The sequence below is a fragment of the Balaenoptera musculus genome, chromosome 7 (genome assembly GCF_009873245.2).
Source record: "Balaenoptera musculus isolate JJ_BM4_2016_0621 chromosome 7, mBalMus1.pri.v3, whole genome shotgun sequence".
Classification (NCBI taxonomy): Eukaryota; Metazoa; Chordata; class Mammalia; order Artiodactyla; family Balaenopteridae; genus Balaenoptera; species Balaenoptera musculus.
Window position 1 is genome coordinate 44,209,587 of NC_045791.1, and position 24,373 is coordinate 44,233,959.

Consider the following 24,373-nt stretch of genomic DNA (forward strand, 5'->3'; position numbering starts at 1 on the left):
TTCCTTAAGATTCCATGTTCTGGATGGATCTTAGCTAGATGTAGGACATGATTGAACAGCTTGGGAAGTGGAATGGTACCTTGATCTGACTCTACAAAGTCTGGTGGGCCAAAGTGAGTGAGTACCTGCTTAAGAAGGAGATTACATGATGGGAAGCAGCATTTCAGGAGGAAGCAGCCAGTAGGAGTCTGCCCCCTAATAGTGCCCCCTAACACTATGTTGCTTGTCCAACATATGGACCAGGGAGTTACAGCAACTTTCGAGAAATATTATTTATGATGTCACACTTTCCTCAGGCAGTAAAGGTGAGTGATGAATCAGGAACAACCTTGTGACAATTTTGGAAGGACTATAACATCTACAAAGCCATAAAAAACCTTGACTTTGCTTGGAGTGAGGTTACGGCCATCACCATGAATGGGGTTTGGAAGAACCTTTGCCCGCAGCTTGCTCATGATTTTCGTGGATTTAGGAAGGTGGATGACGAGTCCAAAGAGGTCTTCAGCAACTTAGTGACCCTCAGCAAGAAGCTGGAGCTAGATCTGCAAGAGGACGACTTCACTGAAATCCGTGCTGTGCAAGACGAGGAGCTTACTGATGAAGACCTGATGGAATTGGAGGCCCAGAGAAAGGACGAAGAGAGACAAGAGGAAGAAGAAGTAATTGAAGAACTGAAGAGATTCACAATGCAGGAAATGGCAAAGGGATTTTGTTTATTTGATGAGGCACTGTTAGTTCTTGAGGCACAGGACCCGAATGTAGAACAGTACATGAAGGTTGCAGCAGCCGTTCAGAATGCAATCCAGTGCTACCGTGTCATCTATGATGAGAAAAAAAGAGCTACAACCCAGACATCACTGGATCGTTTTTTCAGGAGGGCAGATAGGATTGAATCCAGCAAGGAACCAGACCCTGTGCCATCAACGTTCAGGCCTGAGTGAAATTGCAGCTTGCCCTCCGTCTCCTATTGCTGACGATCCTTCAGCTCTACCATCTCCCACCTCCCTTCCCTCCTCCAGTCAGTAACTCTTCTTGCCTGTTCACTAGATGCCAGCCCCTGTATGCCAGCTGTTGTTCTGTACTACTGTACTTTTCAAGGTACTGTACTGTAAGATTAAAAATGTTTTCTTTATTTTTTGTTTATTTTTATGTATTATTTGGGTGAAAAGTATTATAAACCTATTACAGTACAGTACTATATAGCCGATTGTGTTAGTTGGGTACCTAGGCTAGCTTTGTTGGACTACGAACAAATTGGAGTTACGAACACACTCTCGGAACGGAACTCATTCGTATGTAGGGGACTTACTATAGCCACAATGGTGGTGTCATACCTACTAGCTCCAGGAGAGGGCGGTGGCCGTCAAATAAAAATCAGTTGCCATAGCAGTAGGGTCTATCGCCCCAGGGAACACGCCCCCACCTGGGAGTCTCCCAGAGTTTTGTTTGAGAGCAAAGGGGGCAATTACCTGCCACCATTTTGTCTAGAACCGGGTGTGCCTATTTGCCCAGTCAGTCACTACCTGATGCCCTGATGTGATGTGGTCCCATTCTGCTAGTGGGTATGGCATCTCTGGAGGAATAGTTGTTTCCAGGGCTATGTCTGGTACTCTGGGGTGTGGCTCATGTGGGGCCTTGGAACAGGTGTGTAACTTGGATAAAGAGTCTGCAATGCTATTATAATGTGCTTTTGGTGTTTGTTTATGTGTCTGTGTGTGTGCGCGCGTGTGCAGAGATATATAAGTGACCACAATCGACATGTGTGAGCTGGCTATCTCCAGATAGAGGCATCCCAGAGAAGCTTTCCTTGAATCATGAAATTACCCTTTTGCCAGTGTCCAGGCCAGGCTGTGAACCCCCTGACGGCAGCCCAGGAGTCAGTAAAAATGCATGTCCTTAAGAGTCTCTCTCCTAGCAGTTTCAGAATTATTATATGAGGGTTCAGAACAGGCCTCCCCAAGATGTGCTACTTTGGCATGTGGATTATTTTGAGCTAAAGGCAGGGGAGACCCTATAGGCTCAAGAGAAACTACTGTCCCTCCCTCAACTACCTAGAAGAATTTAGATTGGAGATTTTCCCCAGTAAAAGAGTTATTATCAAGAATCTCTCATGTATGTGGGGTTCCTGCATGTATGAAATGAAATTTGATTTTCTTCTGTTAATCTAATGTTCATTTAATTTTAGATCAGCCAGAAGACACTAGAAGAGCAAAGGAAAGTCTTTTTCTTCCCCAACAATTACGCTAATACTACTGGAAACAAACTTATCTTTATGAACTGAAACTCATTCTTCTTCTTTTTTAATGGCTATACAGTTCCCTATTTCATGGATGTATCTTGATTCATTCAACTAGTATCGTATGGGTATTCAGGTTATTTCTAATTTTTTACAATGAATAATCAATATCCACAAAGAGTAACCTTGTACGTAAGTAGATTTTTATTTTATTTTTTTAATATATTTATTTATTTATTTTAAAAATAAATTTATTTATTTATTTTTGGCCGTGTTGGGTCTTTGTTGCTGTGCACGGGCTTTCTCTAGCTGCCATGAGCGGGGGCTACTCTTCATTGTGGTGTGCGGGCTTCTCATTGTTGTGGCTTCTCTTATTGCGGAGCACGAGCTCTAGCCGCGTAGGCTTCAGTAGTTGTGGCAAGTGGGCTCAGTAGTTGTGGCTTGCAGGCTCTAGAGCGCAGGCTCAGTAGCTGTGGTGCACGGGTTTAGTTGCTCCGTGGCATGTGGGATCTTCCCCAGCCAGGGCACGAACCTGTGTCCCTTGTTTTGGCAGGCAGATTCTTAACCACTGTGCCACCAGGGAAGCCCTAGATTTTTATTTTTAAGTGTGTATCTTTAGGGTAAATTTCTAGAACTGGGGCTGCTGAGGAAAAGGGCAAATGTCTAAGTAGTTTTGGTATATTGTCAAATACTCCTCCAGAAGGGGTAATGACATTTTGTATGCTCATCTGCAGCGTTTGAAAGGTTCTGTGTACCCACATCCTTGTCAACAGAGTGTATTGCCAAGCTTTTGAGTTAGAACTAATATCTTAATATAGTTTTATTTTGTTTTATTCATATAGATTTTGCATATCTAAATTTATTTATTAAGGCACAATTTATACACAGTGAACTGCATAGATCTTAAGTGCACATTTGGCCGACGTCTGATAAACGTGAATTTCCACGTAACCCACATCTTAATCAAGAAATAGAACATTTCCGTCATTTTCATTTTCTAGGAAGCTCTCTGGTGTCCATTCTACTCAGAACTCCTCACCTCCCTCCCCAGAGGCAGCCATTAAGCTATTCTACCACCATTGCTTAGTCTGTGCTGCTCTTAAGCTTCTTATAATAGAATCAAGTAGTATGTTCTATTTTGTATTTGGTTACTTTTGTGTAACATATTATTTGTGAGATTAATCATCTTGTTGCATGTATTATCATAATAATTTGTCCTTTTTATTGCTGTGTAATATTTCTTTGTATGAATATACCAGTTTTTCTGTCCATTCTTCTGTTGAGGGACATTTGGGTTTCCAATATTTCGGCTATTAGGAAAGCTACTAGAACATCTTTGTTCAAATCATATACATAACAAATACACATTTTTTTAATGGCTATGCAGTTTGTCCATTTTGTCAAAGTAACTTGATTCATTCAACCAGTATCCTATGGATAGATGTATGAGTATTTAAGTTGTTTATAATAACGTTTCTTTTGGTAATATATATAGGGTACATATGTTTAACTTTATAACAAATTGCCAAACTGTTTTCCTGTGTGCTCATCTCATTTTAGACTATCATCCAGAATATATGAGACTTCCAGTGCCATATCTTTGCCACCATTTAGGCTGCTGGTTTTTACAAATTTGATATAAATGTGTAATGCATTAATTCCATTTTATTAAAATTTTATATGCAGCATGTGTGGAGATGATAATTTTTTTTTTCTTTTTAGATCTCTTAATATGGTACATTACATTAACAGATTTTCTAATATAGAGCCCCCTTGATAATTTTGGAATAAATTTCATTTAATCATAGTGTATTAATATTTTTAATATGTGTTGAATTCTATTTGCTGGGATTTTTAGGATTTTAAAATCAACTTCATAAATGAAATAGCTCACAATTTTCTGGGTTTTTTCTTCTATCTTTATCAAGCTTAAGTATCAATGTTACACTCACTTTATAAAAAGAATTAGAACATTGGTCTTCTCCTTTTCTCCCCTTAGCCTCTGAAATAAGTTATGAAGTATCGTAATTACCAACTTCTTTGAAAGTTTGATAGAAGTTCCACGCAAAACCATCTGGACCCAGTGACTTTTTTAAAAAAATAAATTAATTTATTTAATATATTTATTATTTTTGGTTGTGTTGGGTCTTTGTTTCTGCGTGTGGGCTTTCTCTAGTTGCGGCAATTGGAGGCTACTTTTCATTGCAGTGTGCAGGCTTCTCACTGCAGTGGCTTCTCTTGTTGAGAAGCATGGGCTCTAGGCACGCGGGCTTCAGTAGTTGCAACATACGGGCTCAGTAGTTGTGGTGCATGGGCTTAGTTGCTCCGTGTCATGTGGGATCTTCCCGGACCAGGGATCGAACCCGTGTCCCCTGCATTGGCAGGTGGGCTCTTAACCATTGCACCACCAGGGAAGTCCCTAGACCTGGTGACTTTTTATGAGATGATTCTTTGATATTTTTGTCCATTTCTTCTATGGAAATTGGTTTATTTAAGGTTTTTTTACCTCTACTAATGTCAATTTTTAAAATTACATTTTCTTTCAAATTTCATCACTCTCTTCTAGGTTTTCAAATACATTTTATTCTAATAAATCATAGACATTTTCAATAGTCTCATATTTGTTTTAATTTCATTTGTTTCAGTGGTTGTTTCCAAATTCATTTTATTTTATATATTGTTGTTTCTTCTTATTCCTTGTTTGTACTGTAATATTTCTTTTATATATTGCTAGATTAGATTCATCAATGTTTTATATAGGATTTTTTTACCTATGTTCAGTCAGATTGATCTATTGTGTTCCTTTTCTGTAAAATCTTTGTCAGATTTTTGTATCAAGGTTATCCTGGTCTCATAAAATGAGGTGGGATATGTTTTATATTTGTTCCTTATTTTGAAGAATTTATGTAATATTGGTGTTTTTTCTTCCTTAAATGTTTAGAAGAATTCACCTGTTAAGCCATCTGGGCCTGGAGTTCTTTTCTGGAAAAGTTTTTAAAATAACAGATCCAATTTCCATAATAGACAGAGGACTATTAAGATTTTCCTGTTATTTGTGTCTATTTAAGTAACATTTTAAAAAAGAATTTGTCCACTTTATCCAATTGTCAAATTTACCAGGCATAGAATTTTATGTACTATATACTTATTATCATTATATTGTCTGTAAGATCTTTAGAGATGTCCCCTTTTATTATAGGTATTGGTAATTTTTCCTCTTTTTGTCCTTGCCTAGTCTTGCTAGGGATTTATTAATTTTATTAATCTACTCAAAGAACTAACTTTTGGCTTTGTTAATTTTTAGTGTCAATTTTTATCAATTTCATTATTTTCTTCTAGTTTTTAAAAATTTCCTTTCTTTTACTTTCTGAAATTTGCTGTCCTTTTCCCCCCAGCTTTTGGAGGTAAAAGCTTAGGCTATTGATTTCCAAACTTTCTTCTTTCCTAACAAATACATCTAAAGCAATGTTTTATTCTTAAATACAGCTTTAGTTGTATCTTTCATTTGTATTTATCTTATTTTCATTATAGTACAGTTCAAAAGTATTTTTTGATTTCCTTTATGATGTCTTTGACTGATGGGTTATTTAGAAGTGATTGCCTAGTTTCAAGCAGTTGCGAATTTTTAAGTTATCTTTTGTTTTTGATTTTTAACTTAATTCCACTATGGTCTGAATGATTCCAATCTTCAAAATTTGTACAATTATTTGTATAATTAAGGTTTTCTTTGTGGCCAACAATGTGGTCAATTTTTGTGACTTTTCCATTCCCCTTTGAAGAACATGTATCCTCTTTCATCAGAATTCATAGTTCAATTTAGATCTATAAGATCTATCTTATTGATTATGTTGTTTAGGTCTCTGTATCTTAATTTTGTTCTTCCCTGACTCTATCTTGAGTTAAGAGAAGAGAGTTTAGATTTCTTTTTATCAGTGTATTTCTGACTATTGCTTCTTGAATCTCATGTAGTTTCTGCTTTATGAAAGTGGTTGATGTGTTATTGGGTGCATAAATATTAACAGCTGTTATAGATCTTCATTATGATTCAGAACACTCAGCATTTTAAAGTGTACTTCTTTTCCTTAATATTTTTTTGCTGGAGCTTTAACTTTTGGTGCCAATAGTTCAACCCCTGCTTTCTTTTATATTTATATCTGCCTGGTTCATTCAACATGACTGCTTTATAGTCTTATCCTCATTATTTAATCTTAGTTCTATAATTAAAGATATAAAATGCTTGTATGAGTCTTAGCTAAATGTTCTACAGTAATCTTTGTTGGGTGTTTTACTTTTATCACATTGAATTCAGAGGGAGTCCAGGGTTTTGCAAACCTGCTCGGACTTAGGCCAATGAAACTTCAAACTACAAAGGTGGCACTCAGTAAAATGTGGCTTGGGCATCTCAACCCTGACTGTGGTAATGCACCTTTTGATTCTAATTTCATACATATATTCATTCTTTTACCTTTCCTTACTAATATAATCCTGTTTTGTATGGGCTGCAACATATTCATCTGAAAGACAAAATTCCCTAGCCTTCCTTGTAGCCAGGATGAGGTCATGAGACACATTTCTGGCCAAAAAAAAAATCAAAATTCTTCTGGAGATTCCTGGGAATGTTTTGCTGTTTCAAAAATTGTGCATTCCCTTCCTGATTGTCAGTTCTCCTTCTAGATACTTATTCTCATTTTCCTCCTCTTCTTCTTCCTCTTTATCCTCCTACCCATCCTTTTTTTCCTCTTCATCTTCCCTAAAACATGGACAGGAAACTGGGAGATGGATCAGTCATTTTTCAAATTTGAGGTGACTGTGAGAGGAAAGCCATTTGCTAATGATGGCAAAGCAGAAGGATAAAGAACAGGTGTTATTGCTGACATGCTTACTTTTGGACTTCCTGCTTCTGGACTTCTTGTTTTGTAAAAAATATATATCCCCCTATTTAGTTCAGTCTCTGTGATTGGGTTTGTATTACACACAGGTAAACATAATATGTAACTAATACATTCAACTTCATTTCTAGGCCTGCAGTCCCCATCCTTAGCTTTATTTCCCACTGTCGTCCCTTAGTTTGCCTTTTAAACCTAAGGGAAGATTAATCTCTGATTTTGACCTTTGGCATTATTTTGGGCTTGACTCACATTTGCTGTTTTGTGCTTCCCTTTTCCATTCACTCCAGCGAGGTGTCAGTTTCCTTAGCTGCCTACCTCCTCTCTTTTGTATCCCTGGTTCTGAAGGCTGCTGCTTAACTGGAGTGGGCATGGAGGTGTTCTCAAGCTTTTGACTTGGTGTCACAAGAACGCATATCTGTTTAGTTTCTAAACCAAACTTCAGTTCCAAATGGAGCCTGTTATGTCACCTGTGATACATTGGTATCAGAGTAAAGGCAACAATTTGCATAAAAGAAACCATGGTGGACATTGTAGAACAACCTTTTTTTTTTAATAAATTTATTTACTTATTTATTATTTATTTTTGGCTGCATTGTGTCTTTGTTGCGGCATGCGGGCTTTCTCTAGTCGTGGTAAGCGGGGGCTACTCTTCGTTGCAGAGCGTGGGCTCCTCATTGCGGTGGCTTCTCTCGTTGCGGAGCACGGGCTCTAGGCACGCGAGCTTCAGTAGTTGCAGCACGTGGGCTCAGTAGTTGTGGTGCACGGGTTTAGTTGCTCCGTGGCACGTGGGATCTTCCTGGACCAGGGATCAAACCCGTGTCCCCTGCACTGGCAGGCAGATTCTTAACCACTGCGCCAGCAGGGAAGTCCCATATAATAGCCTTGAGCTTGTTAGCTCAGAACTGTGAAAAATACAGTACATTGATCTTATCAGCTGAATGCCTTAACAATCCGCAAAGCCATCACCTACCTAAAACATCAAGCAAATATACGAACAAAAACCCTACTCAGAAAGAACTTGTGCAGCCTATGAGCGTTCCCCTTTCAGATGCTTTGGAGGAAAACATGTTAGTTTTGGTTCTGGAGAAGCTGACTGACATAATCTTGATACATACAAAGGTAGCTTCTGCCCTGAGTAGCTCCATAATAATGATCTTAGGATGGATACATCAGGATCCTATTATTACTGAGAACTCATTGTAAGACAAATACAGAGTTATAAACAAAGACTTCTGAAAGCTATGGTGGTGATTAAGCACTTTTACTCTAATTTTTTCTCATGAGGAATTTAGGCCCAGGCAGCTTAAATTACCTGCTCAGGCTCCCACAGCTGGCACTAAACCTACTTAGATAATGCTAATCTTAAATTTTCTATACAGATCAGGAAAAGCTTGTCATTATGTAAATGGGTGAGAAGATTATTACAGATATTACAGATATTACTCCTTTCGGTCAAAGTATATAAGTAATTTATAAACTTTAGAAACTTATTGGTTGGTAATTGGGAAATTCTGGCTTACAGGCACTTTAGAGATAGAGAAAGAGGATCCAACTCAAGTTGATGTCAGCATCATTTTGGCATAATACATTCCTCCTTTCTGTCCCCTTTTTAACAACTAAAAACCAGCATCCATTTGTGAACAAAAGTACGTCTGTAGAGTTGTGGGATCGAGCACCATATGTCAAGGGACCTGGAAGGAGTCTCTCCCAACTGTGCATCTGGCAAAAGGAAGACAGACCTTTGTACAGTCTGCGAACCAGCAGGAGCTGGTGAACCTGCCCCGACACCCCTTGGCGGCAGTTGAGGAAAACCTGGAGAGTGTTGACTTGGGCAGCCATCCAAGATAAGAGAGGCTTCATAGAGGTCTAGCCTTCCTGAGGGGCTATTCCAACACTCCATTGGAGCAAAAACAAAAACAAAAAATAAAACCAAATTTGGATGCTTTGGAGAGGGTGAGAGGAACCACCCAGCTCTATCCCTCCCCCAAGGTGACACAGCTCAGGGCTGAACTAACTGGTGACAACCTCTCTTGGGGGAGAAAAGGTGAGTGGTGAATGAGTGCCAGGCTACCCCAGCTGTGTGGGAAGCTACTGGAGAAACCCATTTTTCTAGAGCAGTACCCACAGTACTGAGGGGGGGACATCCATGACTGGAGGATGAGAGGAGAGAGGCAGATAAGAATATCAAAGGGCATTAGAGAGTCCTGCTGACTGCTTTCAGGGCTCCAAAGGAAGCCTGCCTGCGAGAATCCCCCCCATCAGAACTGCAGGCATCCTCGATGCCCCAATTACTAAACACACACCTCGCCCCACTCTTCTGCTGGCTCCTTGTGTGGGCTCCCAAGTGTGGCAAATGGAGTGTGCTCAGAAAATCAGACCGAAGTCTGTGGGCAAGGGAGAAATCACAAACTTGAGCTGTAGCTCTACTTTTTGGAAAAAAGAGATAGGTTTTCAGCAGCTCACCTGGTGAGTAGTAAGAACCAGAGAAGGCATAAAAGCTTAAGAATTCTGCCACAAGAGGGAGCAAGAATTGTGGAGTTGGTGTATCCATACAAGGTCAGAGAAACCCCAGATATAATAGGACAAAGGATCAATGTATCTCACCTGACGGGAACTAGTAAAGATTTGTGGGTGATTCTGCTACTTCAAAGGTGAAATCAGCAATGCAGAACTCCAAAAACATGAAGAATCAAGGAAATTTGTCATCATCAAAAGAGAACAATAATCTCCAATTACCAAACTCAAAGACATGGAATTTTGCAATTTACTCAATGAAGAATTCAAAATAGCTCAATGAGCTACAAGAAAACACAGTAAGACAATTTAACAAAATCAGGAAAACAATACATGAACAAAATGAGAAATTTAACAGAGATAGAAATCATAAAAAAGAACCAAACAGAAATTCTGGAGCTGAAGAATCTAATGAATGAAACGGAAAATGCAATAGAAAGCATCTATAGCAGAGTAGCTACCATAATTTGTTAACAAACACCTAATATAAAAAGACATAGCTTGTGATATAAAAAATAGAAAAGTTGGGGAGTAGAAGTGTAGAGTTTTCATATGTGATTGGTGGCTATCACATTAAAATGAACTGTTTTTTCCATAAGACGTTTTATGTAAGCCACCTGGCAACTAGAAAACTAAAACCTAGAGTAGATTCACAAAAGATAAAGAAAAGGGAATCAGAGTGGAAAATCAAGAAAAGCAGTCAGAGCAGAAAAAGAGACTGAGTCTTGCTTAATCCAGAATGACTACTCTGATCTTTGTTATTAAGGAAAATGGAGAACCAGGCATCCGTGTGGCTTCTAAGGAGAGACTGAAGCTGGGGTCTACGACTTCAGTCAAAGTCTTAGATGGGAGATCTTGGGTTTCAACATCACATGTTCACAAATGTTTGATTTTCCAACAGCCTTACCTAAAGCCACCAGAAAGTCTTTAGGAACTGTCAACAGAGCTACAAAAAAAGTCAGTAAAGACTAAGAGATGCCTCAGAGACAAACTTCTCTGCCAAAAAGATGACCAAAAGCTAAAGTTAAGGAAAGTTAAGTTAAAGTAACTTAAGTAAAGTAAAGGAAAGCTAAAGTTAAGTTAAAGAAAAAGCTCTGTTCCTGCCTCAAATGATACCTATCCAGAAATAGAGACACATTTTCCCTTCAATTCTCTAGATTTTGAGGGTTTTGACCTGCCTTAAAAGCACCAAATTGGACACCTCCCCTTGAATGGAGTGTCTCTCATGATTCTCAGTGAGGAGAGGAAACTTGAAAAGCTATTATACCTTGACCCCTCTTCACCTTTGAAGATTCCCTCTTCATCAGGGGGAATCTAATCTGTTGCAGTTTCTTTCAAGCAATTTGTCAACTCTGGATGTTGAATTGCCACCTGTTTGCTCTGACTTAGATATTTAAATTTCTTATCACTTTATACTTTGTGTGTGCTTTTGTATTAATAAGCAATTTTTTTGTTTAACAAGAAGAAAATGGAAAATCACTAATTTAAAATGGTAAGCAGATACAGAGGAAAAAAGAAACAACGGAACTACAAAACACCTAAAAAGCAACTAATAAATGACATTAATAAGGCCTAACATATCAATAATTACTCTAAATGTAAATGGAATAAATTCACCAACCAAAAGCCACAGAGTGTATAAAGGGATAAAAAAACAAGACCTAACTATATGCTGCCTATAGGAGGTTCACTTCAGCTTTAAGGACATATATAGGCTCAAAATGAAAGGATGGAAAAAGATAATCCTTGCAAGTGGAAACCAAAATAAAGTGGGGGTGGCTATACTTATAATAGACTTTAAGCCAATACAGTAACAAGAGACAAAGAAGGTCATTATATAATAATTAAGGGGTCAATTTATCAAAAAGATATAACAATCATAAAAATATAGATACTCAACAATGGAACAGCTGAATATATTAAGCAAATACTAACATATCTGAAGGGAGAAATAGACAACAATATAATGATAGCAGGGGACTTCAATATCCTACTTTCAGCAATGGATAGATCATCTAGACAGAAAATCAAGAAGGAAATGTTAGACTTGAACTATATATTAGACTAAAAGGACTTAACAGATATTTATAGAGCATTCCATCCAACAGCAGCAAAATACACATTCTTCTCAAGTGCACATAGAACATTCTCCAGGATAGGTCATATGACAGGTCACAGAATAAGTCTTAGTAGATTTAAGAAGATTGAAATCATACCAACTGTCTTTTCTGATAACAATGATATGAAACTAGAAATCAACAACAAGAGGAAAGCTGGAAAGTTTACGAGCATGTGGAACCTAAACAACACACTCTTGAACAAACAATGGTTATCAGGACCTAGGGGGTGGGGAAGTTGTTATTAAAGGTTACACCTTTGCAACTAGAAGATGAGTGAGTTCTGGAGATCTAATGGGCAGTATGGGGATTATAGTCAATAATACAGTATTACATACTTCAAAATTGCTAGGAGACTAGATCTTAAATGTTCTCACTACAGAAAAGAAATGATAATTGTGTGACCTGACAGAGGAGTTAGCTAAAGCTCTGGTGGTAATCATATGGCAATATATAAATGTAAATAGACATGTTCACCATAAACAAACACAATGTTATGTGTTTATTATATCTCAATAATAAAAGAGAGAAAGAGAGTTGGCAATGCTGTCTCTATACAGCAGAGAAATGTCTCTGACACGGCAATCAGCATCAGACTGGCCCAAGATACTGGACACTGCAGGACAGGGAGATAAGAGTATAGGGTATGATAGACAAATTTAAATGCCTGCAGGTGCCAGGCAAGTAAGATGTATAAATAAAGTGGACTGGGGAAAGTGGCTACCTGTGTACATTATCTGGTTTTGAATGTATAACATGCACAGGTGTGTGTGTGTGTGTGTGTGTGTGTGTGTGTGTGTAGGGGGCACAATAGTGAGCTGAAAAGCATGTGACCGTTCAGAAGAAGGCAGCTGGCTCTCAGCTTCAGAAGAGATTTGTTTTGTGGGTCTAATATTTCCTGAGGACCTAATTTTTCAAGAAATGTAAGAAGTCAACATTTTAATGTAAAATACCTTGATTTTTCAATGTTGGCTTAAAATGTTAAAGCACTGTGTAACAACTTAAAACGTGAAACCATGGCTGGGCATCAGATTTGGCTTAGGAAGGAGGGGCATTTGGAAGGAGTGGGAGCACAAAGAAGAGAGAAAACAGACCATGGTGAAGAAGCTTGACATTTTTATTTAGTCTATCTTTTATATATTGAAAGCAGAGCATTGTTATGACAAAAGTTTCAAGAAGAAAGTTCTCTTTCAGTTTCACAACTGTGGCTACCAGCCCTTCCCTTATTCTATTATTATAATGCAGATATGTTGTGATTGGAGTAATTTATATATACAAACTATATCATAGAACAACAGTTTCATTGCTAAGTGTAAGCAGGTTAGGGTACTTCATCCAAAATAAGAAGAAAATAAGAGAATTCTGCATTTTTTTTATTTTAAAGCTGACATTTTAGCACTATTTTGACAATGGTTTATTTATTTATGATCTTTTGGTTACACAATATTAAAAGGAAATTCATTTATTGGCATGCAAAGCAATATGGCTTTAGAATACACCTCTTAAATTTACAGATCTTAAAATTTCAAACATCCCACTTGGCTGGCAGGTGATGTTGTGAAGATGATCTTGAGTAATGACACACTTACTTCCTGGAGATTAAAAAAAAAGAGAAAATGACTTAACGTAGTATAATACACAGATGATATAGTTAACTTATCCAGGAAATATTTCAATGATTTATTTTGATCAAAGTTATTTATGTCTTTTCATCTTATAGATCCCTTTGTCTTTTGGACTTTTCAAATATTTACATTTGAAGATGGCTTATCCTAAAGTGTCCCTATCAAGAATATAAAGTGGGGCTTCCCTGGTGGCGCAGTGGTTGAGAATCTGCCTGCCAATGCAGGGGACATGGGTTCGAGCCCTGGTCTGGGAAGATCCCACATGCCACGGAGCAACTGGGCCCGTGAGCCACAACTACTGAGCCTGCGCGTCTGGAGCCTGTGCTCCGCAACGGGAGAGGCCGCGATAGTGAGAGGCCCGCGCACCGCGATGAAGAGTGGCCCCCGCTCTCCGCAACTGGAGAAAGCCCTCGCACAGAAACGAAGACCCAACACAGCCAAAAATAAATAAATTAATTAATTAATTAAAAAAAAGAAATATAAAGTGTATGAATAATTATAAAAAAAGCAATTACAACCTACCAAGATAAGTGGTTAATTTTGGCATTTAAATTTTTACTGCTATGCTTATTACATTAAGTATTTAATACCATATATACTGGTATTCTACTTTGTGCTAAAATTTCAACATACATAGCAATTTGCAATGTGTTCCGAATGCCTTGTCCCTTATTGACACTCAGGAAATGTGTTTGGAATAAATGAGTGAATGGATAAAATTGTAATGACAGAAAACAAATATAATAATGTACTCTTGAATGATTCATAATTTTGATTATATACCAAGAGAGTAAAGACTCTCTCCCCACATAGGAACAACCTGTAGCAGTATGATAATGTTTATGAAAGTGTTGAAGGTTTTCAGAATGAACTAAAATAAATCACCTGTCAGTAATTTTTGTCTGAAGCAACCAGTTTATAAAGTCTCGGGTGGCAAGATTATCGAGAACCGTGTTCATCTCATCAGAGAAAGAGCCATCGGCGTGTCTGCGGCGGAGTTCTTCAACGATGGTGACCTCCTCTGGGAAACTGAGAAAAAGAGAGGTAAAATCAGTACTTGGTTAAACATTTCAAATAAATGTTTATTGGTTGCCTATTGCCTATCACTGGTAACATGTGTAAGCATTACTGACAAAACCATATGTTTCTATTTACAGAGGGCTTATCACAAAAAGCCTCATAGAAACTTGCATATCAGAAAGGGAATTAGGTAGAATAGCACAGAGCTGGGACCTGAAACTAATGCCTTTTCCATATTCCAGCTGTTTCAAAGATTTTAGTGTATTGCCAACACAGAAGTTATTATTGAGACTATTAATTTGTTTATAATTCATAAAAATATATTCTAGCCTGTAAAACTAGTGATTATCAAAACAGCCTTGCCAATTGCAGTATTAAGGGATTAAACCTTAGTCTATATCAGATTTTCTCTTCGATTGATTTATTTAGCAGAATTTTTGGTATCCCTTTAAAACACTGTAAAATAGTCTCAGGTGTAAGTGACTATTTTCCCACTGATTTTGTAAATTTGATTGTGTAAGTGACTATTTTCCCATTGATTTTGTAAATTTGATTGTTAATGTTTTAAAAATCAGCAACAATACTAGTTCCCTTTTGCCTCGACAGCTCTTTAAAGTCTCACTAAAAATAAAAATAGAGTGGAACATGAATTTCCTGCTTCTCATAATTCAAATGTCAATCAAAATGATCACAAGAAAATGGGATGGTTCAGGGGTCTGTTTGGTTGTGGTAAAATCCAAGAAAGTACCTAAAGGTCTTGGGCGTATTTTCAGCTGTGATAATTTAATGGTTATCTTTATGACAGTCCCATAAAAAATGGGCACATTGTTAAATATATAGATGTTTCCACATATCTGTATTTTGAATGTCATTTCATTAAACGTCTTAAGTTTAATTCCTTTCAGTCTTTATCACATTTTTACCTCAATACTCACTAACACAATACTTACTAACACATAAATTATGTAAATATTTAAAGTGAAACTAAGTTTTCTGCATTATTTCTTCTTTTCCCTTATCCCTAGTTTTCCTGGACAGTCCTAGTTTAAGCTTATTTTCCTGGTGTAGTTATCAAAAGCACTCTGTTTATTCTCAAAAGTGTCCTGGATTGGCAAATTAATGCCCTAATTATAATACAACCATAATGGGGGATAAAAAAGTAACCTGTTTGACTCTATTATTAATACTTGCTAACAGAGATAAAACAGACGAGACTTTTGTAAATCGTCTCCCACCAACAGGAGTTATTTCTTTACTCTGTGAGACAATACTAATGGCTTCCATAATGCAGATCCATATATAGATAACCGTATTCTAAGTTTTTCACATCAAGCAAAAAAAAAAAAAAGAAGAAGAAAAGTTAAGTAAGAATGTACAGACTTACTCTCGCCTTCCTCGGCCTTTCACCAGCCAAGCAATGAATTCCTTGGCAGCTTGGCCTTCCAGATAAGAACTTACATCACTGGTAAAGGTCCCTTCAGCATGTCTCTCAAATTCATCATGACGTTTGGCAATGTTATTCCTGAAAGAAATGTGAAAGTTAAATTGAAGATCTGTCTCTTTAGCAATATGGTTCTCACCTATAAGCAAGCAGTGGCAGCTTTGGGTTCGGGATTCTGTGTGGCTTTGAGAGATGAGGGTGGGTAGAGGACTTGTCTGGAAGCTACATTAATTATCTGGAGTGAAGGTTGATGGGGGGCTAATAAAAATTATGGGAGGCTAAGCTCCCTCACTCCACCTAGTGACCCATTTTCACCTGCCCTGCTTATCTGTGCCATTGACTATTAAAGCAGCATTTTCTTCAGTCTCAATGTATGGGGACTATCCACTGTGCTATGCTACCTGCAAACAAAACAGCAGCTTGTCATTAGTACATACGGGGTCAGAGTTAGTTAACTGAATCAAGGGAAAGCAAAGGAGCATCTCAAAATGTCTTCAAAAGACCACCTGATATTGGATTAAAGGAAATGTGTGATGGGCTAGCAGTGAGGAAAGCTAAGAAGATGACCCCGTATCACCCTCAAATGTGTACAGAGTGCTCTGTGGAGGTGGTTGACCAGATAGATGGTCAGTTGTTCCATCATATATTAGCCCTGGAAGGTTTCATCTTAAAAACAACAGAAACTGCCTGGGAGCTAGGATTGTTTCACATTAGTTTACCAAGTCGTGGCATTCTCTTTCTAGAAATGAAGACAGTTGTTTGCATTTTTTCAAATATGTGATTTCTCCCATTTCACCAGTGGCCGCATCTGTAATCCTTAACGAGGACTTCTCTCAGTGTCTTCTCTGACCATGACCGCCATCTTTCCTGTACTCTCCAGTTTAAGGATTTTTGGTCAACAGCTCTCTTTTATTCTTCCTGCTGGCTAGTTTCTCTCTGTCCCCCTTCTCCATTCTATCCAGACAAATTTATTCCCTTTTCCTGATTTTTAGATTCCTTCAGCTACTTTGTCTGCATAACTCCCTTCCCCTTGTGTGTCACCCTCCAAAGAAATTGTGAAATTCCACCATCCCTGTGAAACCCTTGCAGCTGATTTCGTCCAGTAGCCTGGATGCAGCAAAAAAAAACCCTCGAAACTGTCAAAGGAAGTCCAGCATTAAAATGTATGCCTTGCGATAGGCTTGTGTTCTTATATACCTTCTTCTCTCTTTATGCTGTGCAGCTAGGCTGTAATTTTAAATGTGTATCTTGGATTGTATTCTACAAGAAAAAGACTGCATCTGTTTCCATTCCTTACCATGACTAACTTGGCTAGAGGATACTTTGTGATCATAGTCATGAGTTTGAATCCTACAAGGGAATGTTGAATCTGCTCTTATCTTTTGGTCAGGGATTAGATTTCTAATCTTGCAGGTCCATAAAAGTCAGCTTTCAATTTTACAGGAAAATGGGCATGAGAGTGAATATTGCTAAGACCACAGTTGGGAAAATTTAAATTCTATGTCCCATTGGAGGGTGGGTAAGAGTTTTGGAGGGATGAGGGGTGGGACATTCAGAGGCACATTAGGAAGGATAACATCACCAACCTTGAAAATCATCAAAATTGAAAGAGCTTATGGGCACTATTTGATATGCACGATAACTTAAGAAAGTCAGGAGGAATTTTAGACATATTTAAGTAATACATTTGTGTGCAAATTTCTGATCAGGTTCAGACTCTTACTTATTCCTCTTGGTGTTCATCAACCACTGCACAAAATCCTGGGCACGCCTGGAGTCCAGATACTTGCTGTAGTCACTGGTGAACGTGCCCTGTGAGTGGCGCTTGTCTTCATTCATCTGATCTGGATCATTGAGCGGGTCGGTCTGGGGAGCTGGGAATGATCTGTGAAGAAGAGTGATTGGTGCAATTAAATCTCTCCTCAAGAGTAGATTCACTTGAGAAGCAGCTTCTCTACAAAATACAGAACTACATGAAGTTGGAAGGCAGGTTCCTTGAGTATTTCAGTTGGCAGTTCAGAAAGACCTTAATTTGCCATGGGAATCCCATGGTTTTACCAGAGTTGAATGCACTCCGATTTGGAATTCTAGCAATTGATTTTTTGACTGGCTTCTTTTTTCTGAAATAGGATTAAATAAATCTTTTTTTAACAATTTCATCTACTCGTAATTATGTTAATAATGCCAGAAGAGAGCAACGCCTTGAATATTTTAAAAGAGTGAAGAATACCAAACCGTTTTTTTTGGGGCAGCAGATTTATGTTCCGAATTCTGTTTCGCATATATTAATATGAAAAAGTAGCTCCATTACCTGGCTATGTGGTAGCTAATGGTGAAGGAAAGACAATTAAAAATTCGAAGAAAGGCAAGAAAAAGCCCACTTGCTAATTTGAAACTGTGTAGTGGATAATCCACATGCCAGTAATCAACAGTTGGTTGGCACGGTTATGTGGGGAAATATTCAATATGATTAAAACTCAAAAATAGAAATGAGATACTATTTTTACCTATCAAATTAGCAAGGATTAAATACCGAGGAGGATATTGTGAGAGGAGTATTTCTATAATGCTGATGGGAGTGTGCATGTGTATGACTTTTCTGGAAAGCAAGTTGGCAAGATAAAAAATTTAAACTCATTCAGATCCTTTGACATGATTATTTTACTACTAGAAATAAATCCTCAGAAAAATAGTAAGAAATGTAGGAAGAAATGTTATTTGCAGCATTCTTTGTGGGAAAATTTGAAGAACCCTTACGTACTCAATAGAGCAGGAGTAGCTAAATAAATATTGTATATTTATGAGGTGAAATAGTATGTAGCCATTAAATACCATACACTTAATAGATATTTGTAATGATATAATAAAAATAAGCTAACAATACAATGCTAAGAGACAGAACATAATACAAAGCTGTAACTGATCGGAATATATTTATACACAGTACATGCATATTTTCTATAATGAACATGTATGACTTTTACAATTAGTAAGAAACAGTGTTAATTTTTAGAAAGGAATAAAAGAGGAAAAGTTGGTGTGAATAATTAAAATGGCCTACTCTGCAGTGTGAGTAATGAATGAACGGGGAGTATTAGCTGAAGATTTCAAAGAGCTATAATTTCCCATGTAACATATTTTTCAACATTGCCCACCCCTTCGGTTATGAAACAACATACTCTGATCTGTACTCTAGAAAAGCCTTTATCACAATGATACTTTAAACATTTGAAAATTCTGCAGAGTATTTACTCCAAATTACTGAGACCTATTTATTAATCACAGTTATCTCGGGCTGTATTCTAACCATAGTGCTATGTTAGTTCAAGTCTAAAGATTTAATACCTGGATTTCTCCTCTGTGTCCTGAAGGGAACGTTGCCAGCTGCCTTGGACCAGCATTACAAGCAATCCAGCCACAAAGTAAATGCTTTTCATTTTTGCTGCCTGTTGGAACACAGAGTCAAGGGAAAGATAGAGACCCTCAACCATATTTAAACCAGTCAGACTAAATTAGTTCAATTTTGACTAAGTAAATATTATAAATAGAACAAAAAGCTAGTCATCAATTTTATTCTGATTATATTTCTAGTAATTTTAAATATTAGATTATATTTTTCCTGCAGTTCTTTTTTTTTTTTTTTGGTGGTTAGAAAGAATACAAAAGATGTGTAGCACTATGAAGCTTTTTCATTAGTGTAGGACACTTCTGTTAATGATTAGAAGGCTCACTTCCAGACTTGAAATTAAAAATGTCCACGATAAACATTGACAATACCCACTGTAGATGATATGCTACATATGGTTAGCCTGAATGGCGCCTTATCCGTAATGCCACCCTCTTCACTATCAGTCTGGCTTTCAATTAATAGTCCTTCACTTCCAAGCATTTACATTATACTGCATTTCAACCATCTTAAAGCAGCCTCAGGCTACAACTTGGCATACCAGCTGTCGGTTCAGATGTATTATTCATTTATATTTTAAATAGTGTAACTTGGTCTAGACTTTGTAATTATAAAGCGGCCAACAGATTTGAGGTATTTTAGGGTGCTTTGACCTGTTCTAAATTAAAGGGAAAAAAAATCATTTTAAAGACAAGCAATTTGCAACAAGAACTAATGCTTCTGGCAACTTGAACAATCACAACTAAGAAACTAAGAGATCACTGTCATAAAGAAAATTAATGCTTGCTTCTGAAGTCTTGGAAGTCCCCTGGTTGTTTTATAATTGGACTGAGTCCAGGACGTGTCATTCACTGCTAGTGACACCCTAGACCAGGTTGTAGAATACCTTGCATCACAAGCAGATGCCTCATGAAGCCATGGGATGCCAAGGACATCATGATGCAGTGTGGATGGGCGGGGTGGGACCAACATGAATTTGGCCAGAATGTCCCCACAGGACAAGCACCCCTATTTTCTGAATGAAAACCTCAAGTCCAGTGTTTGTCATGAACTTCCCTCTGCTACTTTCAACCGATCGTGTTTACTTTGAGAAGTGGGGATTTCAATCCAACTTTGATGGTGCTTATCCATAAAATATTTGAATGAGTATTTTTAGAAAATGGCATTTGGTTTGAAATAAGTATTTTATAAATATTATCATTTTAAACTATCAGTCTTTTCTTTAACATCTTAGCCATACTTACTATCTGTCTTTGGCACTAAAACATGGAGACTGTAATACCTGCGTGATATTTTTTTTCCTTTGAAATATTAACTCTTTTTAGATTAAGAGATCAGTTAGACAAAGCAACACAATAGGCATTACATATTCATCCTTTTTCATTCATCAACATTCAAGTACTAATTTGGCATTTTGCTGTGCTTCAGTTTATCTGGTTGGCAAACTTTGGAAACCTTGCCAAATATATAGGCAGGGTCTTCTGATTATAATTTTTAATGATAAATTTATGCTTTCAGAAACTTAAAAATTAAAGCAAGCATTTCTCTTTAGGATTACGTCATTGTTGGAAAGTCAGTTGAGAACTGTAATTCCTTCCACACAATGTCCCTAACGGTTTTACAGTATCTTCTATGATGTCCTCTGGAGGCAGATACGGAGCAGGTGGTTTTCTGCCCCTGAGAGAGCTGGTAGAAGAAACAACCATACAGAAGAGAATGCTTGAAGTCCTCTCCAGGCAACAGAATGAGCTCTACTGAAAGAAGTAACTGATTTTTAAAATTGTATTTATTCATTGTGCAAAAGTCAACAGAATTGTGAAAAATTTAAGAATAAGGTTGTTTGAATACCACGACTTGAGAAAGCAAATATTTGCATTATTTTGGTATCAAAATCTTATTCAATAAGAGAAGACTTTCCAATTACTTCCCCACCCCTGCTTTAGGCAGCCTACAGAAAGAATCTGCAGTTTTATAAGAACCTTACATTTCTACTCAAATTTAAAAGGAGATATGGTACCAATAGTATTTCCTGAATAGAAAGTCTTTTAGAAAGATTAATCTTTGACCTAGGCAAGGTGACATACAGTGTATCCCTAAATATATTGGTGCTTTAGGCCAAATACTTTTAAAACTGGCTAGATCATTTCCTCTCACAGGTGTTAATTAGTGTGTGGAAAAGAAACCATACCACGTAATCATTTACCCATTGAGGATCTTCATAAAAGTGTTCTTTGTCCTTAAGAGCTTAAGTAGGTACTTTAGAACATCTGATATTCTTTTTTTTTAATGGTATTTACTATAATTTCATTTTGGAATATAAACATTTTAGATATTTTATTTATTACTATTGGTCCTCAATACATAGTAAGTAATTATTAATCTATGCTTTTACTCAGCTCCATCCACAGAATTCCCAGTAATCAATGATATTTGTTCTCTGCACAAAATATGCTATGTCTTATTTACAAAGAGCTGATTTCATGGACTTTGATTTTTTGATAGCCTTATCAGCCTTATTTGAATATTTGAATGATGATGTTAATTCTGCTCTTTTGGAAAACCATATGTTTTCATTGGTAAGGAGCAATTGCTGTTATAACCTCTCTAATGGACACATTTCTGCTGAATTTAAAAGACTCCTTCTGTTCACAATAGTACACACATTTATCAAATCCAAAGAAAAATATTTGTTTTTCAAACTGTTACCACTTATTTTTAAAATGCAGTTCTCATAACAGTTAAATCTTGTAGTAAGTGCATTGATTTGAATCTTTGTTTTTCTTTCTATTTTGTATCTTTGCATTGAATTATTTCTTCAACTCACTTTGCGGCTACAGTATGTTGAAGTTTATGTAAATGCATTTTATATCACTTTTTCATCTCAACTCTGCCCTGTGTATTATAGTAATAAAGTATAAGATGAAAAAACAGCACTATAATTCATAATACTTTGCCCCCTTATGAATACTTAACTGGACCCCAAACAGGATTTTCAGTCTTACAATCTGTCAGTATTAATCTTACCTTCTGATACCAGGAGGTGGGACAGAGCAGGTGGAGAGAGAGCGAGCCCTCTTTTTGGGACTTTGGTGTGCAGTGTCCTGAGCTCTGTAGTTCTGCACTGAAGCGCACTGCTTTTATATCGTCTCCAGTGTTGTTTAGCCTCACAGATATTACGCTGACAATATAAATTTTTCATCTGTGAATAATGGGTTTTTGTTACAAACAATTTCACTCGCTCACTCACTTTGCTCATCTGCATTCTACGTTTATATTGGGTGGGAAGTCAGAGACCAGGAAACTTTTTATTTACTCTTGTCTTTTTTTTTTTTGCTGAGAATGATGGAAAGGGCAGCTTGGAGATTCACCTTTCACTCTTGATCAGGCATGAAAATCACTTAAGTACTCTAAAGTGAATTTTTATGCTGCAGACAAAAGAACGTTAAATTACATAGTCCGTGGCCAACCCACTTTGAGCATAGCCTTATTCGAGGGTCTTATAAGCCCCTCTTTGCTATTTAGTTACGATGAATTTATCTTAGTATAATAATCTATTCATCCTTTCATCTACCCAAATAATAAATCACTCACTCAAAACATACTTATTAAGAATCTTACACCATATGAAATTAATTTGTATTAATTACTGTATTTCTTACTGTATTATTTTGTTGGGGAAGTTTAAAGAATATCAGTTAAGACCTAATGTGTCCTGTTGTTAAAAATGGGATTCAGGAAGAAAGGATAAAGCAAAGTGAGGATTAAACATCCAAGATAGGTGATGGTAATAAGACAGGGTCTAGTATTTCGTTTTCCTTCTAATGGATATTTAAAGGCTAACTCTGCTGATAAGAGAGTTGGACACTAATTTACAAAAGAATGAGTTACTATGTATACTGTCATATTTACTGAGCTTTGTGATCTGCCACTTAGGACTTCAGTGACCTATGGGATTTAGCAGATATGAGTCTGGTCACCTTAGAGAAAGAGAAAAATGGGAAATGATCTGGACAGACAGCATGACGACAGTGTTGGTGTAATTAGATTTTAGTTTGGCTGCTATCAACAAGCTGTGTGGCCTCAGTCAAGTCACATACTCTCTTTATGCCTCAGCTTCCTGTTTGGAAATGAGAGTGTTGGTTAAATGACTCTTCTAAAATAAAAATTTGTTTTCATTTGACCAAATCATTGCAACATGTGTTAACTAGATTCCAATATTCTAATATAATCGACCGCATGGTGAAACTTGTACAGAAGTAAATCATTGAGATAACTGTAGAAACATTCCCAATAAATTTAAACTGTTCACTTTGTGGGTTGGACCCACTGTTGGATGTAGAGCTATTTAAAGGCCATAGAGATCAGTTCTCTGTGAAACTGGGGGACCTCAGGAAGAAGTATTTGTGCTGGTGATTACTGATGGTATATCATTAATGTTAGCCTTGCTATTCAAAGTGTGGTCCAAGGACCAGCACCACTTGGGAGTTTGCCAGAAATGCAGACTCTCAGGCCCAAGCCCAGACTTAGTAAGTAATTTGCATTTTACCAAGATTCCCAGGCAATTCATATGCATATTAAACTTTGAGAAGCACAACTGTGTAAAATACATATCTCATTTTCTTCACCTTCTCCCCGTGCTTGCTTGTGTTTTGACCTGAGGACGGATTTCACCAGCAGAGGGGGTGAAAGAGCAGAGAACTGTGGCACACCTCGGGGCTGTCTGGATTAACAATTAACGCATGCTGTAATGATTTGAAAGTGTGGATTAGTTTACTATATGATCAAATTGTTCTTCCCTCTGGCCTCAATCCTCATGAGTATATTGGTTATATTTTTATTAAATTGTTTGGCATTCAGTTCTATTTTTTCCCCTTTACCTGTTTGAGTAGATGTTTCTTCCCCTCTTTCTCTGCCTCTGTCAGTCTGTCTGTCTGTCTTTCCTTTGCAGAGGCTACTTGTTTGTGGGAGCAGCCTGAAGAAGGGGGCTCTGCAGTGACGTATATAAGGGCGTTAACATGGCACCCGGCATCTCAGTAAATGCCCTCTCCCAATATATCACGAAAAAACTTCTTTTTTTCCCTCCACTCCGCTTGCTTTCTATTATTTCAGAAGTGACTATCTCGAG

At 37.3% G+C, this 24,373-nt stretch overlaps 1 protein-coding gene and 1 pseudogene across 2 annotated transcripts; one reads left to right on the forward strand and one right to left on the reverse strand.

The window, feature by feature from the left end:
- The first annotated feature begins 10,378 nt into the window (after positions 1–10,378).
- LOC118898429 lies at positions 10,379–11,036 on the forward strand (annotated as a pseudogene).
- A 1,819-nt stretch (positions 11,037–12,855) lies between these two features.
- GCG (glucagon) lies at positions 12,856–22,354 on the reverse strand. Of its 2 annotated transcripts, XM_036858699.1 has the most exons (6): positions 22,273–22,354; positions 19,188–19,288; positions 17,566–17,727; positions 15,786–15,923; positions 14,267–14,410; positions 12,856–13,348 (listed from the first exon to the last, which is right to left on the reverse strand). In XM_036858699.1, exons 2-6 carry the CDS (start codon positions 19,277–19,279, stop codon positions 13,342–13,344), a joined length of 543 nt encoding a protein of 180 aa, XP_036714594.1. In that variant the 5' UTR covers positions 19,280–19,288; positions 22,273–22,354; the 3' UTR covers positions 12,856–13,341. The 2 variants fall into 2 exon arrangements, with proteins under 2 accessions (XP_036714594.1, XP_036714595.1); XM_036858700.1 differs by lacking the exons at positions 12,856–13,348; positions 22,273–22,354 and having other exon boundaries at positions 14,263–14,410; positions 19,188–19,279.
- Between the last annotated feature and the right edge of the window lie 2,019 nt (positions 22,355–24,373).

Bases quoted from the DNA above. Each gene is read 5' to 3' on its own strand.
- GCG (XM_036858699.1), bottom strand. From the start codon at position 19,279: ATGAAAAGCATTTACTTTGTGGCTGGATTGCTTGTAATGCTGGTCCAA. The intron at 17,728-19,187 runs GTATTAAATCTT...TCTTCTTCACAG, and splicing joins GACACAGAGGAGAAATCCAG to ATCATTCCCAGCTCCCCAGA. The intron at 15,924-17,565 runs GTAAGAGTCTGA...CATTTCTTTCAG, and splicing joins ATGAACACCAAGAGGAATAA to GAATAACATTGCCAAACGTC.